This window comes from Perissodus microlepis, chromosome 2 (assembly GCF_051167445.1).
Source record: "Perissodus microlepis isolate ML-2025 ecotype Zambia chromosome 2, ASM5116744v1, whole genome shotgun sequence".
NCBI lineage: Eukaryota > Metazoa > Chordata > Actinopteri > Cichliformes > Cichlidae > Perissodus > Perissodus microlepis.
Window position 1 is genome coordinate 25,554,166 of NC_140462.1, and position 23,352 is coordinate 25,577,517.

Below are 23,352 nucleotides of genomic sequence, written 5' to 3' on the forward strand. Positions count from 1 at the left end.
TTTTGTAGTTTTAGATTCAAACTACGGGATTATGATGGTTAAACAAACTCACAAAAGCGATCATTATTATCAATAATCTGTATGTTAACATAGAGGAAATTAAAAAAACGAATAAATGAGTCTAATTGTCAGCACAATGTAATGTTGGTTATTATTTATTAGTGTAAGGTTAGATTTAATGGGACGGTAGGACGGCAGTGTGATGGTAAAATAGGGTTCTGGTGAGATTCATGTAACATTAGGATAAAGTTAGTTTAATTAGATTAAGGGCAGGATAATGTTATGGTAAGGGTTATTGCAGTGTTTGGCTTACGTTACTGTCAGCGTATTGCTGGAAAAATGTTTTGATATGAAATTAGGATGAGTAAAGTGAGACTAATGAAACAAGGTTATGAAGGAGTTAATATAATGTTACAATAAGGTTAGTTTAGCAAGCTTAATGGGATGACAAGGTTAATTTTAAGTTTATTGTAATATTTGTTTTCAACAATGTTAGAAAAAGGTTTGGCTTAAGTTGTTTCAAAGTTTGGATAAGGTTAGACTAAAGTTAGTCTGGTGAGCCTATAAGGTCAGTATCCTGTTAGGATAAGGTTTTGGTAAGGTTAGGATAACGTTACTGCAGTATCATTAATTGGGCAAGGTTAGGATACTATTAAGGTAGGGTTAATATAATGTTTTAAATAAGTTAGCAAGATATTAGAATTGGTTTTTGGTTATTATAAAGTTAGTATAAGGTTGGGGGTAAGGATAGAATAATTTTACTCTAATGTTAGTGTATAACGTTTGTTTTAAGTTGCTATGAAGATAATGTGAGGAAAGGGCTTGGGTAAATGTGTTACAGCGTTTCATTTAGGCTAATGTTAGCATCATTTTAGAGTAAGCTTTGGGTAAAACTACTACATAGCGAGGATAAGGTTAGAGTAAGGTTATTATTACATTTTAGTTTACTGTTAGCATAACGTTTGGAAGATGTCAGGGTAGTGTTACCTCAAAGTTTGGATAAGGTGAAAGTTTTTTGGGTAAAGTTCTTGCATTTCTTGGTTTAGCTAAACGTTAGCATCATTTCAGACTAGCGTTTTTGGTTACAAAAAAGTTATAAAATCTCAAATGAAGTGAAATTCTGTTTTCTGGTATAGTGTTGTGTAAGATATTGTTGGGACAGTGTTAGCTAAAGTGTGGACGTGTTTCATATTTAGATATCGTTACCGGTCTGTTGTAACAACCGTATCAGGGTCAGAGAAGTTTAGAGCAATTAGTGTCTGAAAAATCTTCCTCCCTGCAGATGAACTCCTTCATGTGTTTTTAGATTTTGGCTTTTGATCCTTGCAATGGAGTCATCATGTTTCCAGCCTTTTGGAGCGATGGATTTTGTGCCACATTATTTTTAAATGAAGAAAAACTTCCCTCCGGTCACAGAGGGGGAGGAAGAGGTGGGGATGGGAGCATCGCTTTCTTTTTTTATTATTGTGATCGATTCAGATTGATTACGTTCACATATTTAACGTGACATGCTCCTCTCTTACTGTTGCTTCATTTGGAGCAAAAAAAAAAAAAAAGAGGGGGCGGCCGGATGACGTTCCGCCGCCGCCACTGCCGCCTCCTCCCAGAATGCATAATGGCGGCACTCAATATTTCAGACGGAACAAATGAATTGCGCGAGGCTCTTTTAGCAGAATAAACTGCTTTTGCGCGTCAAGACAAAGTCTGGGGACTAAGGGACCGAGGACCTAATGTGTTGTGACAATAGACAGTAGAGAGGCTGTGTGTGTGTGTGTGTGTGTGTTTGTGTGTGTGTGTGTGTGTGTGTGAGACAGAGGCAGATCTGTTCCAGGGACTGTTTTAGTGCCTCATCAAATATTTAGTTTGATTGTACATGGTCCTGTAATTGCCATCTTGGCTTGTGAATTATTGATGGCGTGTAGCAGAGCCAAGGAGGGCCCTCATCCACACACACCCACACACACACACACTGCTCGCTCATGTGCTGTAATAAGGCCAGACAAAAGCAAAGACACACACACACACACACACACACACACACTGAGGCTGGTGCTGAGGCCAGTGAATCATCATGTAATGGTAATGGGCATGAAGCTGCTCTTGTTTCATATCCTAATTAGCTGCAGAGGAGCATCATCTGAATTCCTCAGTAATTATTTGAAGAGGGCGTTTCAACAACACGGCAGAGTCAATATTAGACTTTACTCGACCTTCTAATGAGGCGGCCCTTCTTCTTCCTCTCCTTCTGATGTTTTTGTAGCTCAAGCTGCCTCCCAGCTTCTCCTTCTGTTATTTTTATTTTCTCGCTTTTGTTTCTCAGCTGCAGATCCTCCACGGTTTGTTCGTTAGCTGCAAACAAATGAGATGTGACGGCGAGGCGGTTAGCGGGTTAACCAGGACGGATTGCTGTTAGCTCGCCGGCGGCCCCCGGCTCGCCACGCTTGGCTTTGTGTTTCGTTTCAGTTTTGTCACCCGTAAGATGAGCTGGAGCTGGTGGCGAAGGCGGCGGCGTGCTGGCCCAGACTCGCCGGGCGGTCAGGTGGTAAACCTGCAGCGGCGGGTGGCGTGGTGGCTTCTCAGAGAGCATCAAACTGTGAGGGCGAGCGGCGGCGGTGGCTGCAGGATCAGCAGCACGGCAGCTTTTAAAAATACTCCTGCTGAAATATTGATTTTTTTTCTGCTTCTTTTTCTTTCTTGCCTAACGTAATAAGTGAGACACTCCAGGGAGGGCTGTGTGTGTGTGTGTGTGTGTGTGTGTGTGTTTGTGTGTGTGAGAGAGACAGAGAGAGAGAGAGAGCATCCTTGCTCAGCCCTCAGAGTGTGTGTGTGTTCATTTGAACTGTGTGTGTGTTCATCAGGGCCTTGTAATCTGAGCCTGACATAATTGCTTCCCATAGTGCACTGGGTGTGGTCGGGGTTGACATCATCTAGAGTAGCCGGCGAAAATGCTGAAGTCAGACCGACGCCCCCCCCCCGATGTGAGCTAATTTAGCTTTAAAGGCGCTCCACTGGAACAATTACACCAGCCGCGGTCACTTTCCTTCTTCCATTCAGAATTAAAGGCCTCAGCAGCGATCGACCACTCACAGGAATGTTTCAGGACTTTCTACAGCTACCACATAAACATGGAGGGCCTAGAGGTCAGAGGTTACCCAGAGATGACTGAAAATGACTAGAAATAACCAGAAACTAATGAATAAGTGACCAAAAACAGAATATATATATATATATATATATATATATATATATATATATATATAAACCGAGATACAGAAGGTCATCAAACAACCGCAGAGAACCACAAAATGGCTTTAAAAAGAGAAAAATTACTACAAAGACGACAACGGCGCACAAAACAACGGCGCTGAACTGTAAAATGGATTCAAAGAGATGAAAACAAGAGCAATTAGAAGCAAAGCAATGAAACAGAATTGAATAATAACCAGAAATGGAGATGGAGAAACACAAAACTACAAGAAATAATGCAGAGAGAGATAAAACGACTTCAAAAAGACACAAAAAAGGACTTTACGGAAAGACACAAGGTCAATGAAAGCCTTCAAATAGACTTGAAATAACTGTAGAGAGAAACAAAATGAGGCAAAATCCCAAAGGATACAAAACAACCACAAAGAGAGAAAACGGGATCAAAAAGAAAATTTAAAGGACACAAAATTACTTAAGTTAAACAAAACGACCACAATGACACACACAGGCCGACTTTAAAGACGTAAATTGACTTCAAAGAGACAAAAAAGGAGCCCAAAGGACACGACATGGTTTGAAAGACCACAAAGTGAGAAAAAAAATGCCCTTTTAACAGCTTTCTTCTGATTCGCTGCCCCTCTCAAACAGAAGGTTCAAGCAGCAGGTGGGAAGGACACAAAAACCTTTATATATATTTTTGTTACCCGTCCACCTGAATCCACACTGATGTAACCTGACGTCCACTTTAAAGCCATGTGTTTCCCGGGTGCTGCCGCTCCGTGTGACGGGAATAATGGGAACAGTCTGGTGGATGGTGTTTAATATTCCCACAGGGGAGAACCAGGTTTGTGATTTAGCTTTAGTTCCTAGGAGGGGAAATCTTTTTTGACTTTAATATCATGTTGAACACAACTGCTGTTGTGTATTCCCTCCACGCCGCCTGCCAGGCTCTGCTCTCCTGAAGGGCAGCGCTGATTTCAGAGCTGCATTACGCTCCGCTCTCCGTCCTGCTATAATTGATTGTCGGTCGGTGTAATGAGGTGACAGCTTACACCAGCAGACTCCGTCTCTCTCATTATCTTTACCTCCTTTTTAAGAGCCCGAGAAGAAGGAGTAGAAGAAGGAGTCGGGCAGGCTAATGACGGAGCTCCGCCTGCACGCTTCGCTTCATTATTTATTGTGTTTTAATACGTTTTCAGGGAGGAGAGCAGCGCTCCTTCACTGTCTCCTCGTCCTCTCACCTGCAGTGCTGTCGACCTAATCCTCAGGCTTTCATCTGGTTTCAGTGGAAAAAAAAAGAGGAAGCGATCCAGGTGAAAACTGCTTCCTCCATGTCAGGTTATAATACTCGAGTACTGCGAGTATCAGCCTGGTTAACTGCCAATCAGGAAGCAGGTAACAGTGGGCTGTTTTCCACTGTAGGAACTCGAGGTCAGTTTTATCATGTCTATGTGTGCTCCGACTGCAGGACCTGCCCTGTGGGGCTTCTTTAGGGCCGTTTAAGGGCAGCTCCCTCTCGACAGCTTGGGGAGACTGCTGGTCAAACTGGGAGAGGACTACAACTAGAAGCCTGTGATGTCCACGTCTGAGGTGCTTTTGGTGTAACTTGGATACGACCTGCAGAAGCAGAGGCCACCAAGAGATCATGGCTCTGTTTCAGAGGCCGATACGCTGCAGCTGTGTCATAAGAGGTTCATTAGCCCTGTTTCTTTCCGTTTTACTTTCACTTGCCGGTCAGATTTACACATTAAATAGTATGCACAGCCACCCTTCCACACCGTACTGTTGGGCAGTGCTGACAGCTCAGTTGCACTGATGATATAACCTGGTGGGTTAAACCACCGGTGGGCCACTGTACTTTTCAGAGCCACAGAGCTTTCAGCGCCTCCACCCCGGTGAGGGTCAATTAGCCACACCTGTCTGCAGAACCGCTCCCAGAATTCAAACATCTGGCTGGGATCGTGCCGGTCCACCTGTGCGGATCCGGTCAGGGTCTGGGAGGTTCCTCAGCAGCTTTTATGATGTGGGGCGGGTTGATTCACTGGTGGAGAACAGCGAGGGTGGTGGTTGGGGGTATCATCATCAGCAGAACGCTGACCTGTAACCAGATGCCCGAGCTGTCAGTGGTTTTAATGTTGTGGCCGTTCTACGTTTACATTTGGACTCTTTCCTTTGTTCTGATTCTACACAAAAATAGTGGGTGCAGTATGTCAACATGTGCAGATATTTAAAAAAAAAAGTGTGTGTGTGTGTGTGCTTTAAGTGCCAGTGTGGTTGAAAATAGATGTGCCTGCACTGGAATATTGTTGGTGTATACACAGTATATACTGTATGATTGTGTGTATTCCGTTGTGTATATTGGGTGAGGTTGTAGTGTGTGTGTGTGTGTGTGTGTGTGTGCCCCTGGTCTTGTCTCCAGCTGCGTTTTAATTCAATCCGTATCGATCCATATCAGCTCTCTGAAGGACTCAGTATCATCTGAATGGAGCTCCATATTATTCTGTTCACTGCCATAAAGGGCATTAGAGCCTCCAGAGCAGCAGATCAGCTTTCAGTCAATACACACACACACACACACACACACACACACACACACACACACACACACACACACACACACAGCTCGCCGCCTCCCTCTGCCTCCTCGCTGTGTCTCTTTGAAAGGCTTAGTTCACCCCAAAATTTTCAGGATTACATTTGATTGTTTCCATGTAAAGTGTTTCTATTTCTGACTTTATTTATTATCTACACCTAAATGATATTTGCTGTTCAGACCTTGGATGGCATCTGAGGAATGTGATTGGCTGCAGGAGTGCAGCCACTTCCTGATGAAGATCAAGTACCCAAACACTGCTTTAGGACAGCGTGCAGGCAGCAAGCAGCCGTGTCCAGAAGCATCCTTCTGCAACATGCGCATAACTGTGTTTACAACAAGAGGAAACAGACCTTTGCTTTCTTACAGAAATATAATTTGTCTGTTAAATCTAGGGACACAAATAATTTATATGAGGAACATACGGATGTTATATATCTCTATGGTGAACAGATTTTAAATCCAATCTCGAAGCTTTGAAATATCTTTGAGAAACATCTCAATTTTAAAAGTATTTGAAGCACGTTTAAAGGAGCACACAGCCCATTTATTTATAAAAATCTGACTTGTTGCACATAAATGTGTGACATGTTTTTACAGGGTTTGTGAACACAGGTAGAAATGAATAAAAGGAGCGATGGTTAAAGAGTGTGTGCTTCAGTAATCAAAGTTTATGTTGGAATCTTATGTCATTACGAGCTGTTACGGTGCAGCTGCCGTGGCGCTCGTCTCCGCTCGGATTCTGGATCTTGTTCAGTTTCTACGTCTCTAATGGGGGCTGTAAGTAAATAAAAAAGGACAAAGCTTTTGAAATAAACCGGATGAGGGGGAAGAAGTCCCCTCTGGGTGAAACGGCTGTTTTAAGTTGTAAAAACATGAAAGATTTTAATGAAAAGGGGTCGAGTTTAAGAGTGTTTACGCTTTAAAAACGTAATTATCGAGAATCAGGAGTTAAGGTGGAAGTCCTGCGAGTACAAACAGCCTCTAGCATACATCCACTGATAAAGTTATCAAATATGTCTTAGTTCCATCATTAACGAGCAGCTAAACAACGTTTTTGGTCCAAATTTGATTAGAAGTGTAAAAACGCCGTCAGACTGCACAGAACAGTGAAACAGGCTGAGCGCCCACTGTGTGTTTTTAAAGATATTGTTACTGTCTTATTAAGGTGGAAATCGATGCCGACCCCGCAGAGCCCCCACTCCCGCACCCCCACAGCTCCTCATGCACTCCCAGCATGCTTTGCTAAGGCAGCAGAATAAGGAGGAGGAGGTGAAAAAGATGGGGTGTGGGTATTCTGCCGAGGTTATCCCCTGGTTAATGTGACATGTCTGTCTGCGACCTTGCCGCTTGTTAACTGCCCGGATTATTATTGTGATAATGTGGCAATTAAAAAGGAAGCGCACCATGAGAACGGGGTGGAGGGGCTTATGGTCCGAGAGATGGATGTGCACAGATTACAAGGCAGTGGGAAATGCATTAAGGTGGCAATCCATTCTGACCCCCCCCCCCTCCCCCTCCCTTCACCGTCCTCCTCCAAAGCTGCTGGTTATTACCGCCCATCCTCATTGATATCCATTTCCAATCAATACTCCTCTGCTGCCGTAAAAATCGCCGTAAATCAACGCGCGGCGAGCGAGAGATCGGGCGCGCAGGAAGGAAAATCAAAAGGCGGGCCCTAATGAGACGCCATAAGTCTGCAGGAAGTGTCGGCCGCCTTTATCAAGACGCCGCTGCAGAATTGTAATTTTATCTGCTGCTCAGATAAAGAGGCGATATGTGACAAGACACGAAGAAACAGCAACACATCCAGCCCTGAGACAGGCTCCGTCCTCTCAGCCTTTCACAGGAAGATGTAGCAAATCTGTGCGGTTGTTAAATAAATGTGTGTGATTTTAGCTTCTGCATGCAGTTTAACATTTTACGTAACCATATAAGTTTATTTGGACTGACGCTGGTAAAACTCCTCCTGATGCAAATGAGCGTCCTGCAGAGTCTAACTGAGCCCGGCTTCCTCTGATTCTCAAACTGTGCCTGTGTTCTGGTTCTCGTCCATTTTGAGCAGCAGTTCAAATGAAACTAATCGTATTTCTCTCTTTTTTTCCTGTTTTGTCTACACATCTTTCAGATTCTTCCTGAAGTTCTTCCTCAAGTGCAATCAGAACTGTTTGAAAAATGCAGGAAACCCGAGAGACATGAGGAGGTTCCAGGTAAAAGTCCAGCAGGGAAGCAGTCACCTTTCATGAAAAATTAAAAATCCGAAATAACCCTGAGGGCTGTGTCCACAACAGGTGGTGGTGTCCACTACAGTCAACGTGGATGGTCACGTGCTGGCCGTGTCAGACAACATGTTCGTCCACAACAACTCCAAACATGGCCGCCGAGCCCGACGACTGGACCCCTCTGAAGGTAAGATGTGACTCAAACAGATCAAATTATTGAGCAGGGTACAAAGTTCTGGTTTGGATTTTTTTGTTGAGGTAGAATAAAGACAGAATCATAAGCTTTTGTCAGAAGTTTGTAGGACTCATTCTGTCGGTCATGTCGATCAGAAGATGTGTAGAAGGTTCAGCTGCAGTTGTGTTTAGTCGGTAATAGACCGCAGCTGTTAAAAAAAGTACAAAAAACTCTGAGGTTGGGATCGGTTTCTCCAGCAGACTGCAGGTTTCTGGCTCTTTGGAACAAGGTGAGAGGATAAGCAGCTCACAGGTTAATCTGGTCTTCCTGCTTACGTTTGGTTGTTGTTTATTAAGTGAAACGTCAGGCCTGTATGAAACTCTCTGCTGGCTCAGTGTCCTGCTGGACGTTGTGTTCCTCCGGGGCACAGCGAACAAACGCTCCGTTCTTCCACCTTCCAAGGTGACCAAATAAAATGCATCATCCGCGTATAAACTTCACACAGTGAAACTCGACTCTGAGAGCTGGAGCTCAGCGGCAACATATCCTCTAAAGTTGTAAACTTTAACGCCACTTTGCCCTGTCCCCACTCTAATAAAACCCTATGACATAAGGCTCTCGCTTGATTCGACCTACTTGGAGTGCCAGGAGGGAGGGGCTTAACCAAAGCTGTAGCAGGTTTTCTGGGCAGAATCAGTAAAAGATATTTCATTTGTGCTCACCGAGGAAGCCCACCAATCACATCCTGTTATATTCTGTCAGAGCATTTTGACACGAGTCAGTTGGAACAAATCAAAAACCTGTTTTTCTTTTAACCTCGTCCTGGTTAAAGTTTTAGGCCTTGGAGCAGCAGGTGGTGGGGTTACCTGCAAGTCCTACAAGTCAACCTAAACAGGTTCACATTAACCTCCTGTTACTGTCTACAGCTCTTTAGGCACTTTGTCTTGTCCCATTTGGCAACTCGTCTGGGTAACAGAAAGCCTGAGGTTTTTTCAGAGCAGTGAGCCAGTGCGTTTCCTCTCATACATCAAACTACCTCACTTTGCTGTTTCCCTCGACTCTGTTAAAGATGTGAGGCTTTGCCAGGAGAGATGGTGTAACTCCTTCACTTGTTAAAACTCACTTTGAACGCCAAACTCGTGGGGCTCACCGTACGGGGCGCTGGAAGTGTCAGGTGACTGTCGGTGACAGAAAAGTCGACAAGCCGGCGTTCTTACGCCGCTCTTCCTCCTTAAACAGTAAAAAGTCCTCTGACACCTCCCAAACCACATCGCTCTGAAGTTTCCCTTGACTTGCGTTAAAGTTTGAGGTGTTTCCAGGAGAGATGGCGTTCCTTCACTTGTTTTAACCCACTTGGAAGCAGGCAGGTCTTACAGGGCATCAAGAAAGCAGTTTGAATAAATACACTTCTGCATGAACTCCCAGCACTTTTAGCCAAACACCGCCCCTCTGAGACACACACAGCAGAGTCCTGAAACAATTCAGCACCAGACATCCACCGTGTCCTCCCCTCAGATGCCTCCCTTTGCCATTTCCTCTGACTTTGAAAAAGTCTGAGACTTTTCCAAAAGCCGGTGATGTAATTGTCTCGTTTGGTTTAACCTACTTGCAGCACCAGGTGGGTGGTGTTTATCACACTCGGGGCATTTCAGTCGAGATAAGGCTACTCGATCAAAGAAGAAGCAGCTGCCCTTTTTCTGAGCGTGCCGTCCTGCAGGCCCGTCTCCAACCGCGTGGCACGTCCAGAGCTCTAAAACAAACGCTTCTTGACACTAATCTGTCAGCGCCTTCAGCAGGCTGGGATCCTTGTGTGTCTCACCTGTGAAAGTGCCTCGGGATATTTAGGAAAGTTTATCAAATCAGCAGTCAAACATTCATGAGCACAAGTGTTTTGCACTGAGGATGCTGCGTGTACTGTACGGCGTCCTGCAGGGGCCAAAAGGGGATCGTTGTTTACCAGCCGGTCCTGTGTCTCAGCCCACGGAGGGAAGCTCGAGGCCTTTCATCTCATCCAGCCTGGGATGTTTTCAGAGACGATAAAAAGCCCCAACATCTGCTCCCGCCTTTGTCACCAGCTCTCAGCCTCCCGTCTCCTCGATAAAACTTTCCACCGCCGGCTCCTCGTCTTTGTGTTCTGTTCATTTGATTTGAACCCCCCGTCGTTCCCTTTCCAGCACAACCCCCCCTTCACACCCGCTGGACTGTTTGTTTACTGCTGTGACAAAAGGGGGAAATTAATAAGGAGGTGACAATCGAGTCCTCGGAGCAGCAAACAGCCGCAGCCCTCTGCAGCGGCTTCAGGGGCTGGGGAGGCCGAGTCTTTTCATCTGGAAGAAGTTAGTGCTGCAGCCTTAGAAGGGCAACAAGCATCCTGAAGTGTGGTTCCCAAAGCAGCGTCTTTAAATATCAGTTCAGTCTTTCAGCTTCCTGCTTAGAAACTTGACACATCCAGAGATTTGCCTGGAGATGAAGCCGAACCATTTCCTTCTGATTTAGGGAGGCGCTGATCTGTTTTAAGAAAGACACGTTTGTTTCCAACCTGGATTACTCAAATCCAGTGTAGTCCAGCCTGATAATCAGTATTTAAGTGATGGAAACCGAAAGCTTTGTCTCTGGAGTCCCTTCACTTTAGCTTCTTTAAAAACATCTTAAAATCAAATCAAATCTTTCAGCAACAGGTGAATTTGATCTTATGACCCTTTAAAGCCTGAGTGTAAACTGAGTGTTTATTCAGCCTTCTGACAAAAATAAAAAAAAAATATGGGTTTACTTACATGATTTTTAATTTGTTTCATTTCTGCTACATTCGACATTTCTGTGTAGTTTATTTGTCACAATTTGTTTGTCGTATCATAGTAAAGCATTTAGCAAGATGTAGGGTTTAAAAAAAACTCACAGTGATGACGTACATGTCAGATACGACACGTGGTGTTACGTGGTGTTAAACCTGCCAACAGCGTTTTTAGCGTTTTAGCCATTACAGATGCCTCACCTGTTCGTCCTTTAAGGTGGTTTCTGTGCTTCTCTGTCAGATCTGGAGGCACCTTAAGCTGGTTTTATGCCGAATTTTTCCACAGGTTGGTTTATTTATCAGTTTTCAGTAAAGACGGCAGAATCTTAATGTCTCTGCTCACGTCGGACCTTCATGCAGATGTATAAACAAAATGTAAAATAAGAGATTTATCTAAATCACTCAGAGCTTTCTCAGTGGGCTCACGCTGCCAGTAACTGCTGGCAGAAAGTCATTACCGCGCTGATAATAATGGAGAAAATTGTAACTGGGATGTTTAATCGAGTCTTTGAATGCAGCTTTATAGATGAGATCACATAATAAACAATGAGAGACTTGTTCATGCTCTGACTGGAATATCAGATCGTCCTCCCAATAAAACAGCTTTCGGTCCGGGAAAAGGTTGTAAAGCTGCGGAGCCTCGGCTTGCTTTGCGTCCGTCCGCCTGTCTGACTCGACTCGGCTCGAGTCCGGACACCAGTCTAGTCATTACGGAGACACTGTTTATGTGGAGAACCTTATTGATCTCTGTGGCGTTGGAAAAACCAATCATTTTGCATTTTGTATTAGAGGGGGAGTAACACACTGAATCTGACTGAAAGCTCTCTGTGGGTGTAAGAAATGTCACAGCTTTAGGGTTGTTAAAGATTTGTTGCCTTTTTCATTACCTTCCCCAGATGAAACATCTAAATAACGATAAAAATATTACATCAGACTCGTCGTTCTCTTCCTGCTCGCGGAAAGTATGATTCTCACGTCGGTCTGCATGTGATGCAGGATGAATTCTGACCTGATTTTCAGGAAGCAGCGCGTTTCAAAGGGCATTTCTCCAGGAAGAACACACACTCACACCATTTGATGGACGTCTGAACCAAAGTGTCTAAGCTGGCAGATAAAATTTAACAGGTTTTAGATGAATTATGTCACACAGGCCTGCAGACCTCCAGCCCTGGAACCAGACTGGTTGGTGACCAGTTGGCTGGAGGTTGTCAGTTGAGGTGAGTCTCAGAGAGCCTTGCTGTGATTACTTTGGTTGAACATGGCGTCTGGGACGAACGCCGACTGGAAGTGTGGAGCTGGTGCTGATGGGCCCACCAGCTGAATGAGCTCTCTAAAACGATCTGATGTCTGTTACTTGACCTCTGTGCGACCCCAACTGTCACTCATGCTGCTGTCATGTGTTTGTATGTTTCCGAAGCAGCCACTCCCTGCATCAAAGCCATCAGTCCGAGCGAAGGCTGGACGACTGGCGGCGCCACCGTCATCCTCATCGGGGACAACTTCTTTGACGGCCTGCAGGTCGTCTTTGGCACGATGCTGGTCTGGAGCGAGGTGAGACGGCTCTTATTCAGATATCACACATTAAATGCTTTACCGGGTTGTTTAAGGCCCCGTGTTTTGCACTCTAACATTTTTTAGGCTGATCGCAGTGAAGAAATAACTTTGGCGCAGAACCTGTGCTCCGAGAACAGCTGCACAAACCGTACATCATGTTCTCCATCTTCATCTTTCTCACACACACACACACACACACACACACACACACACACACACACACACACACACACGCTCGTATCATAGGAACACCTGCGTCTGTGTCTGCAGCAGGTCTGCGTGTCCCCAAAAATATGCAGATTCAGTGCGAGCCGAGCTGCAGGAGGAGCTGCGCATACGGTGCACCATGAAATATTGAAGCGAGTCCAGAAGAGCAGAACACCTGGCGGGGAAGGAGGGAAGATGCACCTCCACACGCCGACGGAGCTCCTGACTTTGATCAGCGTCGTGTGGCGGCAAGCAGACGGACTCCAAAGCCCAGCATCCCTCTGAACACAGACTGCATGCTGACCCAGATCCCAGTCAGGCGGTCGGCGCGTTCTTACTCAGAAAGTTTTAACAGGAAGAAGAATCGGCTGCTCTCGTTCCGCTCCTCAGTTATCGTTCCAGACATCCGCTGCTGTTTGTAAAACTCAATATTTATCGTGTAGAAGAGGCGGAGAAATTTGAGGACGATACAGATGATAGAACTGATGGGTGTGATCAAAGGTCGTGATGCCGAACCTTGAAAGAAGAAAAGCAGAAGTTTGTGATGCAGAGATGGATTTGCAGACGCAGACTGAGGGCAAATTAAAAACATGTAAAAACCATCATTTTTACTGTAGTTTGAGTAAAAACTCTCTAACATGTGGGGCTCAGAAAATTAGCTTTTTTGGAGGATTTCCTGTCATGTGTTGCAAAATTCCAACCCAGCAAAAACCTGCTGAAAATCTTTGACTGAGATTTGGTTAAAAAAAAGGGAAAATTTACTTTGCAGGTCAGTGAGAAAACATCTGAATATCCCTGAAAAGTTAAAGGCCTTCATTAGATTCCTTTTTGCCTGAAGCCTAACATTACGTGGTTCCCTCTGAAAAAAAAAAAAAAAGCTGGTGGGATTTTTCCAGAGTTTGTGTTTATTGTAGAAAATATTCTCTGTGGGAAATAAAAGCTTGGACTTGTTTAGCTCAGCGAGATAATCACAAATTTGCAGCGCTTTTAAGATTTCTTTAAAGTTTGCTAAAAATAAAACGTTACTCTGTAAACGCACTAACCACCCACTAACTTCCTGTGTTTGCTGTGATGACATTTACTGTCGTGTCTTGCTGTCTGAGCTTCCGCCGTCAAGCTTACAGAGTACTGACAGACCACGTATGGAGTCACTAAACTAAGCCATGTGCACGAGGCTACCGTCCCCCTTACTCACAAAAAACGGGTCCAGACTGTCTTATAGGCCTCGAGCCATCAAACGTTTGAACTCGAGCAGGTTCAGGTGGCTCACTTAATCATCCCTAACATGTGAGGAGGGTGGAGGTCTCTGTTTATGGTGTGATTTATGTTGATGTGATTGTGTTCGTGTGGGTATACGAATGTCCACTGACTTTCCCCACAGGGACAAATAAACTTGTTTATCGATCTTTTAACGACTTGTTACTGCCTTCTTTGAGTTTTTAAACTTGTGTTGTGTTATTTTTTTATATTTGGAAACTGCTCAGGCTTAGAAGAAGATGACAGTTTTTTTGTTTCGTGAGTTTCAAAGTCATCCTGATTATTTGAAAGTTTTTCTCATGATTCCAGGCTGGTTTAAAGACCGCAGCTTGAACATTTTGTCCTGTTTTTGTTTCTCTCTTGACTCAGCTGATCACCCCTCACGCCATCCGGGTGCAGACCCCCCCTCGCCACATCCCAGGGGTCGTGGAGGTCACGCTGTCCTACAAGTCCAAACAGTTCTGCAAAGGAGCTCCGGGACGCTTTGTGTACACCGGTAAGCTTTCAAACCAAACCCCGTCGTCAAGCGGAGTTTTCTAAACACTGAAGTTCTCAGAGAGGTTTTAAATCGTTATCCAACGGTTTGATACTGATAGTAAAGTACCGTCAGTTCAAATTCACCACCATTAAATCCGTAAAAGGAGAATAAATCCATCCATTACTGAGATCTAAATCGTCATGTGATGAGGCTGAAACCGAGTGGTGCTTTCACCCAAAATAAAACGTCTACATAACATCTACAAAGTTTGGGCTCGTCGCTCATATTTCAGTGTGAACAAACTTTCCTTCTCAGTTCTAAAGGTTTATGCTGGTTTATACTGGTTAATACCTGCGATTTAAGGTTTCAGATCTTGAGACTCGAGGGGTGATCCTCACCATGGAGGAGTCACTGTAAACACTTTTCCACGTCCTGACAGCAAGGTAAACATTTTCCCCGAACGACTCCCTGCTCTGCTCCTCCTCCGCGCGCCCTTCAGCCTCTTTGTCAGCCGTCAAACGTCCGAAGACTCGATATCTGACTCTCAGATCAGTGCTTCCACTGTCGCCGATTATTCCGTCAGAATATCCAGATGTCATTCAAAGCAGCAGAAAGGTCAGCTCGAAGGCTGTTTAGCCCGATAAGTAAATGTCACTGCGTCGGGTTGTGAAAGAGGCAAGCGTGTTGGAGTTTTCTGTTTAACACCAGTTTATCGCCGCCTCCTTCCTCTCGCCCTCGTCTTTGTTGGGGGTGCCGCCTCCTCCGACGGCAGGGCCACGCTCACAATGGACGCTCTGGCCGCCGCCTCCTTTTGCAATGCTAATCTGCGATCCCATTTACAGATACGACTGACAAGAGCGGCACGTTGCTTTTATGTGGAGGTGTGCTGTGAATAGAGCCTGTTGTTATCTCAGAGTCCATTAGAGGATGTTCTCCACCTCAGAAACACGCTGGAGGAGGCCTGAAGGAGCTCACAGAACAGCCACACCAGCTTTTCTTACATCAGCTTCAAGTGTTTTACATAATCAGATGAGCTGAAGAGTTGAAAAAAGTCCCCAGAGTTACCTGAAAAACAACAGCAAAGTATATAAAAAGGCTAGAGGTTGAAGGCATTTATGCATTATGTGCATATTTCCTGCTTTTCTCTTCTTCGATGTCATAATTCGATTTTTTTCTGGGTTTTTGGAGTTTGGTTGAGCTGTAATTGAAATTTGAAGACATTTAATTGGGTATTGGGGTGTATACAGCGTGTATTTTATGGAAAAAATAACGAATTGATCACTGGGAATGACGTTCATTAGACTGAGAATCAGATACTGCTTCGCTGTCATGCAATGTTCGCATGCATTGGCTGGTGAGGATGTGGTTTAATGAGCTGAACGAGTCGTTCTGCTGCCAATGAAAAAACGCACAGCGGTCTGTAAAAACTCTGGTCTGCTCCTTTAATCCAGCCTCCACAATCCCAACCAAGAAACGGGAACATCTGACTCCAGTTTGATTGATGGGCGAACAACAAAACTGAGCGTCCCCGAAGGCATCGCGAGGCTGAACCCGACAGGTGGCCGCATCATAACGCCGCTCAGTTTCTCCTACCCGCCGCTACTCGTGCCAGGGAGACGGCCGCATTGTGCACGCACGTCGCCGCTTCATCTGATTTACACATGACACGTTCAGAGACGCAGGAGCAGGCGTGTTCGCTTCAGTGCACGCTCAGTGTGCCAACAGCGTGTTGTGTTCATGAATGTAAAATGAGCTGAGTTTTAGATACCGAGCAGGTAAATGAAGAGAAAACAGCCTGCTGATGTCACTTCCTTCACGAGCCCACACACAATAAAGCCCATCAAACCCCCCTGGAAACCCTTCAAGGCTCCTACTGTTTTCATAAGAATAACTGGAGACTTTTCAAGGACCTTTGGGGTCTGCAGGAGGTTGCAGCGAGGTCTCAGGTGTCTTTGAGTCAGTTTTCTCGGGTTCAAACTGGTGAAGTGAACCTAGATGAGTTTCCAGTGGTTTCTGAGCAGATCTAGCCTTCTTAAGGAAGTTGTAGGCATCTTAGATAGGTTCCAGGATTTCGTCTAGTTGTGCTAAAGCCTTTAAAGGCTGTAGTCTGTAGTCCTTGAGGAAGTTGCACAAGTTCCTTGAGAGTGTACAAATGGGGTTTAAAAAGATTTTAGGCATTCTTTACAGAGTCTGAAGACTGTTCCAGCGGTTGGAGATGCTCCAGGACACCTTGGTCAGGTTTCAGTGGTCTTTAAGGAGGTTAAAGGGACTTGAAGGATCTAGATTTTGTAAGGAGGTCGTAGGTATCAGTAAGCAGTCTTAAGCTGATTTCAGCGGTCCTTGGAGAAGTTCCAGTGCTCCTAATTGTTATTAAGGTGGTTGAAGGGACCTTGAGGAGTTTCCAATGTTCCTCAAGCAGGCCAAGACTATTTAATGAGATTCCAGGGGTTATTAAAGAACTTCTTAATTATTTAGTTGGTGGTCCTTGAGGAAGTTGTAAAGGTCCCTTGAGCAAGTTCCAGGGTTTTTAAATAGGTTGGAGGTGTCCTTGAGGAAGTTGTTGGGGTTTTCAGGATTCTCTCCAGTGGTTAGGTTGAAGTTCAGTGTGCGTACTTGCACATTTATACACCCTAAACGGGGAGATGGGTCTCTGCCAGCCAATCAGAGAGCAGCTCTTCTGTGAACATTCCCGTTAGTATTCCCTCGTTTCCTCCCCCGGCTTCTCTGCCTCTCCTGCTGCCTCTGAGCTGAAGGTGGAGTGACAAGCAGTGGGATCCGAGTGTTTCCCAGATTTCCCGTCTCCCTTCCTCTCTGCAGCTTTGAGCGGCTTCAGGATTTGATCCCGCGGCTTCGCTCGGAAAAACTGGCCAAAGGCAAGAAAGCTGAGCGGAATGACAAAAAGCCTGAGAGCTGAAAAGGTTCCTCCTCCTCCTCGTCTTCCTCGCTAATCATCTGCACTGCAAGCAGATTACCACTGAGATACACAAATCACCTGACTCATTGTGCCACATTTAACGTTTATTTTTTATTTTATTTGCATTTAGTTTTAGATGATAAATCCATTTTCACTTTAAACTGTTTTAACGTAAACTGGGAAATTAAAAAGAAACACACAATCAGTAAATTTAAATATTTCTTGCCAGTTTTGTTTATTTTTTATTTTCCAGATTTAGATTTTTGTAGTTTTCTGATACTTCTGGGGGTTTTGTAGTTTTGTTTTTGTAGTATTTTCTTTAAGAACTGGTTCTTAGTAGGTTTTTTTTCACTTCTTTTACTTTTGCAGTTTAATGTTTTTGTAGTTTTATTGGATCTGCAGCTTTTCCAGGTTCGCAGTATCTGTAGTATTTTGTGTAGTATTTACTGTGTACACTGTATTTTTGTAGTATTCTGTGATTCTAATGAGCACTTCTCTAGTACTGTGTAGTATACTTGCTGGATCTGTATCCTGCAGTGAAGCTGTAGTACTCCTGGAGTAGTACTGCTGTAGTACTCCTGCAGTGTAGCTGAATTACTCCTGCAGTACTGTGTAGTTTTCCTGCAGGCCTGTGGTTTCTGGTGTTCCCGGTATCTCCCTCCACTCGGCTGTGGGTGTTGAGTCGCTGGTGCTGCCGGGTCCACACCTCCTCTGTGCTTGTAATGCACGGATCAATGCAGCCTGCGGGGGGAGGCTCGGGGGAGGCGCGGGAGGGGAGCGGAGCTGTGGGATCGATGGGTGCTGAGTTATTGCGGCACTCGTCCACTGATTTTTAGAGAGCTGTGTTTTCCCAGGAAAGTCAATACCTCCAGGCTCCCCTCATTAATTTCAACCCCTCCATCCCCACTGCGCCTCCCTCCTCCCCCTCCTCCTGCAGCTGCACCTGGGGATCTGCAGCCCTGGAGAGAGAAGGGTGGAGGAGGAGGAGGAAGACAGGGAGAGAGAAACTGAGATGATGAAGTCAGATGAAGGGGGAGAAGAGAGAAAAGGAGGGAGGTGTTGCAAAACTAAGGTGATGAAGTCAGATCCAGGGGGGAGGACAAGGAGGGAGAGGAGGACGGGTGGAGGAGAAAGAGGAGTAAGAGGAGGAGAAAGATGTGATCCCGGGTTTTAAAAAGCAGACAGAAGGAAAAATATTGATTCCTGATATGGAGATCATGTTTGCAGCAGATTATTGATGTAGTTCCTCCTCCAGGAACAAAAGTCTGTGCCCAGTGTGAGCAGGGAGGCCACGAACTGGAGGCAAACTGGAGGCGTTAACTGGAGGACACCCAGCACCAGTATCATCATCATCAACATCATCATCAGGCAGGCCTCAACATGCCTGACACCCCCCACCCCTTTTCTGTACACCTGGGAGCTGCAGCTGCTCAGCTGTGTACACTCCAAAAGTATGTGGACATGTCAGCATTGCATCGAAGCACTCAGTGTCCGCATTATTACAGCAGCTTCTCCAAACTGAGCACATCCTCTCTCGGCTGTTCTGTTCTACTTTTATGGAGCTGTTTGAGTTTTACTGAGCTTGTGTTTATCCTTTATTGGCTGTTTTCTCTGCTTCACCCTGTGGAACATTTTACTTACTCAGATTTTTGGTTTTGTTCTTTCTTGTAGAGATTTAACTCTAATGAGCCAAATTATTTCGTACTGGTTCTCTTTTCTTGTTATTTCTGCTGCTGTGGTGCAGAAATCAGTGTCTGTGGGTTTCATGGGTAATGTGCTGGGTTCTGGATGTTTATATATACGTGTGAATATTTCATGATTTATACAGTAATTGTTATTTATACTGCATTTTTAGTCTTCTCCATTTTTCTGGGTTTTATTTTTTAATATTCTGGTTCTACAGGTTTGTAGTTTTTATGCTTCTGCAGCAGCTCATCCCTGTCCTCTCCTGCCCCCTCTGTGGAAAACTGAAGGTTAGAGGTCAGACTTACTTCCACACAGACTGGTAGAACTATCTGCTTAAAACTCGCAGTGTGTTATTCGAAGTAATGACAAACTTAGTTGAGAAAAACTCAAATCCAGGTCTCAATTTTTCAGCTGCCAGTTCCAGACCAGATGTTCCAAACCTGTTATTCCAGCTTCAGATCACCTTTGATATTCCAGGTCTGGTCTAGATGTTTTGGCAGATCTAAGGATGATTCCTGATCTGATATTCAGTTTTTTTTCCATGTTTAATGAGGTTGTTTTTTCTGGAGTGCCCCGGATTTGTTCTGCAGTTTCTGTTTCATAGAAAATTAATTTTTCTGGATTTTTTATGATGTTTCCTGCAGTTTCTAACTTTTTGTTTTCCTCATTCACGTGTTTGAGATGTTACGTGTGATTTAAGCGCAGCCGGACTTGCTTAAACAGGTACTATGCACAAGGTTTTTTTTTGTTTTTGTTAAAATGGCGTGTTGTAGTTTTTCTCTCTTTTTAGAGAACGGGTGGTTTAGTGTCTCTGCACTTTGGGGCTTTTAATGATTTCAGATCTGTTTCTGAGGTGAAGTTTCTTGTTTCCACCTCCGAGCTGGAGCACTGTAGCAAATATAGCTCCCAGCTCTGGTTTTAAATGCTGCTTCAGAACAAAATACCTCAGAGGTAGCCGGTCCCTTGTCTCCTGCAGGGAAACGTACTGCACTGATGTTACGCGATAATCCTCACGGTGGTGGTTTTTAAGTTACTGGGACGCACCCTCCACTTGTCCCCTCTCCGCTCCGTGTTTTTTTTTGTTGGTGGTTTTCCGGTGTGGGCGTTGGGATCCCTCTGGGACCGGCCCTGAGATTAAGCAGCTCTGCAAATAAAATCCACTCCACTTACTTGGATAATTGTTTTACTGGAATAACTAAAGGATTCAGTGTTTTTCTGTGGATGCAAAGGTCAAACTTCTGCTGATTTAGTGCCGCCCTCCTCACGCTCTCCCAGTGCTCAGTGACGGCTGACGAATCTCAGTTTATCCTGTTTGTTCTCCATCTTACTTCTCCTCTTCATGGAAAAGTCAGAGGTCAGAGGTCAAGCCTACATAGGCAGCCTGAGTGATACTCCGAGTGTAAACGGTGTTTTACAGGTCTGACTATTCCAGGTCTAAACATGATGATCTTGAAGATGTTTGACATTGTTTATGTTGCTGCGTTCATTAAATAAACGAAGGAGCTGTAGCGTTGCCCAAACTGAGCTTAATTTAACCACCTGATCATTTGGGATGACATCACTAGAACGGACCAATCAGTGAACCTGTATGCCCTCGTGTGATGCAGACCTGGTTCATTAATAGTAAGTCTGACCTCAAATGCAACTTCCTCACTCTGAGCTCCTCTCTCAAAGTACAATGAAGCACTTTGTAAGTTCTGCTCTTCCTCCTCCTCCTCCTCCTCGGCACACATGGAAAACATTAGCAGATTGTTCCAGAGGGTTTGCTGAAGGTCTGCGAACGTGTAACCAAGAGGCCGGCGTTACACCTCCGACCTCAGCTGGAGGAGAGGAGGAGGAGGCGCTCCCTCTGTTTTCGCTGTTCCCCCCTCTCCTGTCGACACGTCTGAGGCACCGTTCGCTAATTGACTTCTGAATTTTTATTGTTTAATTACTGTCGCAGTAACACATGGAGGCAATTATCTGTAGCCTGCTCGGGATCGGCTTACAGCGGCTGACGGAAACAAAGAGAGGACGAGGCAAACGCCGTTTATGGCAGGACTCGCAGTGAGGACAGAACTCATAATTCAGCCCAAAAAACCTCCGTCTGAACCACCGAAACGTCACTTCAGCCTCGTCTTTTTATTATATTTAACCCTCTCTGGCCCCGACAGCAACAATTCGCAAAGACAAAATGCTGGTTTACAGGAGGAGGGATTCAGTGCGCTTTAGTTTTGTAGTTTGTGGGTTTGTTTCATGTTGAGTTGAACAGACTAAGGGCCAGACGTACTAATCATGAGGCCACAGTTTGGCTATAAGTTCAGGATTTGCTCTCTCCAGAAACAACACAGCTAACGAGCCTGCAGCTGCTTTACTGCAGCTCAGACCAGCGTTCAAACCTGGAGTCAGTTTTAGAATAACTCTGACACAAACACCTGGCAGAAAGCGCAGATCACTGCCCCGCCCTGATCCTGGTTCTGATAGAGGTCTCTTCCTGTTTTATGGGAGTTCTTCCTTCCCACCATCGCCAAGTGCTGCTCACAGGGGGTCTTGGAATCTCTCTCCAGTTGTCTCTCCAGGGTCTTTACCTTATAATATAAGGCACTTTGAGATGACTGTTGGTCGTTTGTTGATCTATTAAGGAAATTTCTGTGAATTGAAATTAAGATTTTGGCTGGTCGAAGCCATGAGGAGCAAATTCCTGGGTAAAAGAACGTGTTGCTCTAAGTGCCCCAGTGAAGCTCGTTCAGAGTGAATGCCAGACGTGATTGGCTGTTCAGGTTTGTGACTCAGCTGTAGATTTATTTAAAAACCGTCAGTTCGTGTGTTTTTGTTTTAGTGACGTCTAAATCTCGATTAAACATCATCTTCATTTTGTGTTGAAAGCTCACATCTGTGCGACGCCCCAAATAACTCCAGCAGATGTTTAAGGAGACGTGCTTCAGATGCTACCTGTGATTTAAGCACAGTCGGACCTGCGGCGGCGTTATTTCTTCTTCACAAGCGTCAGACCTGTTTGCAGCACAGAGGGCGAGGCGAGGAGGCGGATTAAAAGTGAGGCGCTTGCATCAGTCAGTGGAGTCATTAACACCCTCCTCCACCTCCTCCACCCGCCTCTGCTGCAATCGATGCTCATAGAAATTTCATGAACTTTAAACAGTGATTGACAGGCAGCTCCGGCCCCGGCCGCCGCCAACGCCGTGCCCTCACAGAGTGTATGAAGTGGCAAAAGTTACTGGAACATGAATTAACTGACCGGCGTGTGTGTGTGTGTCATGTAAAGTCTCATTAATAGAAACTTGATTATCTAATTCAAATCTTTAAGATGAAGAGCTCGCGGCCTGATGTTGGACAGATGTTCAGCAGATTATTCACTGTGAAGGTTTTTCAGCCCTTTGTCTGCAGGTCCTCTCAGGATTATTAAAAGCACTTTACGCTCCCCGCAGAAGAAGAAAAACACGCCGTTGCACATTAAGGGTGCATGCAGGCAAGTTTTTATCGATATCTAAGTAGTTAAACTCCAAAACTACAGATTTTTTATGATATAGTTTGGGTTCCGGTCGACAAAATTTGTTCTCTTCATGTTCTTTCCCCGTGTCTTGTCTTGTTTTGTGCTGAGGACTCGACGCCTGCATGGTCACGTGGTGCATCCTCGACACGTTTGAACAGCACCAACTGTCGAGGCTTCATTCAGTGAAGTTCAGCACTTTCTTCATCTCGGAAAAATTCTGTTTTCTCTAAAAATAACCGCATACGGTTGGTGTCTTCACCTGCAAGGACGAGAACCTGAACTATCAGAATGTTTATTTTTTTAATTGTTCTCCAAAGTTTTCCCAATCAGGGAACCAAACAAATCAACTTTTAAAGACAAACAGCTAAAACGCAGGGTCAGGAGCTGCTGGGATTGTTGCTGATGGTTTCTAATATCTCACAGGGTTAAAACGATCTTTCATCTTTTAGTGATCTAAATATAAACAGAGTGTTTTTTTTAATGTGTTTTTATTCTTCACTACTACAAAACACCAGAGGAAACCCGTCGTCCTGCTTTACCTCGGCCAGATGTTTAAACTTTAGATGCTTCATAAAGGCAGAATTTATGGTTTGGGTGTTCCTAATAAAGTGATCAGCGAGTTTGTGTTACAGAGTCGGGATGTGACGCATCAGGAGGCGCGTCTCAGTCACTTAGCGGTGATCACACGGCAGCAATGAAACAACACGAGCGCTGTCGCGTCCCCGCCTTTGATCTCGCCTCTTGTGTCATCTTTTAATAGACGGCAGAAGTGTGCTCT

General features: G+C 44.9%; 1 protein-coding gene across 3 annotated transcripts in view; it reads left to right on the plus strand.

Moving 5' to 3' along the window:
• LOC146392791 (transcription factor COE3) overlaps nucleotides 1-23,352 on the plus strand; it is a 141,556-nt gene that overhangs the window by 85,516 nt on the left and 32,688 nt on the right. For 2 of the 3 annotated variants that reach the window (XM_084953375.1, XM_084953391.1), the window contains exons 7-10: nucleotides 7,929-8,010; nucleotides 8,092-8,209; nucleotides 12,406-12,539; nucleotides 14,376-14,502. In XM_084953375.1, the coding sequence (XP_084809501.1) occupies nucleotides 7,929-8,010; nucleotides 8,092-8,209; nucleotides 12,406-12,539; nucleotides 14,376-14,502 (461 nt within the window). The remainder of the gene's footprint in view (nucleotides 1-7,928; nucleotides 8,011-8,091; nucleotides 8,210-12,405; nucleotides 12,540-14,375; nucleotides 14,503-23,352) is intronic. The other variant, XM_084953384.1, reaches the window with a different exon arrangement.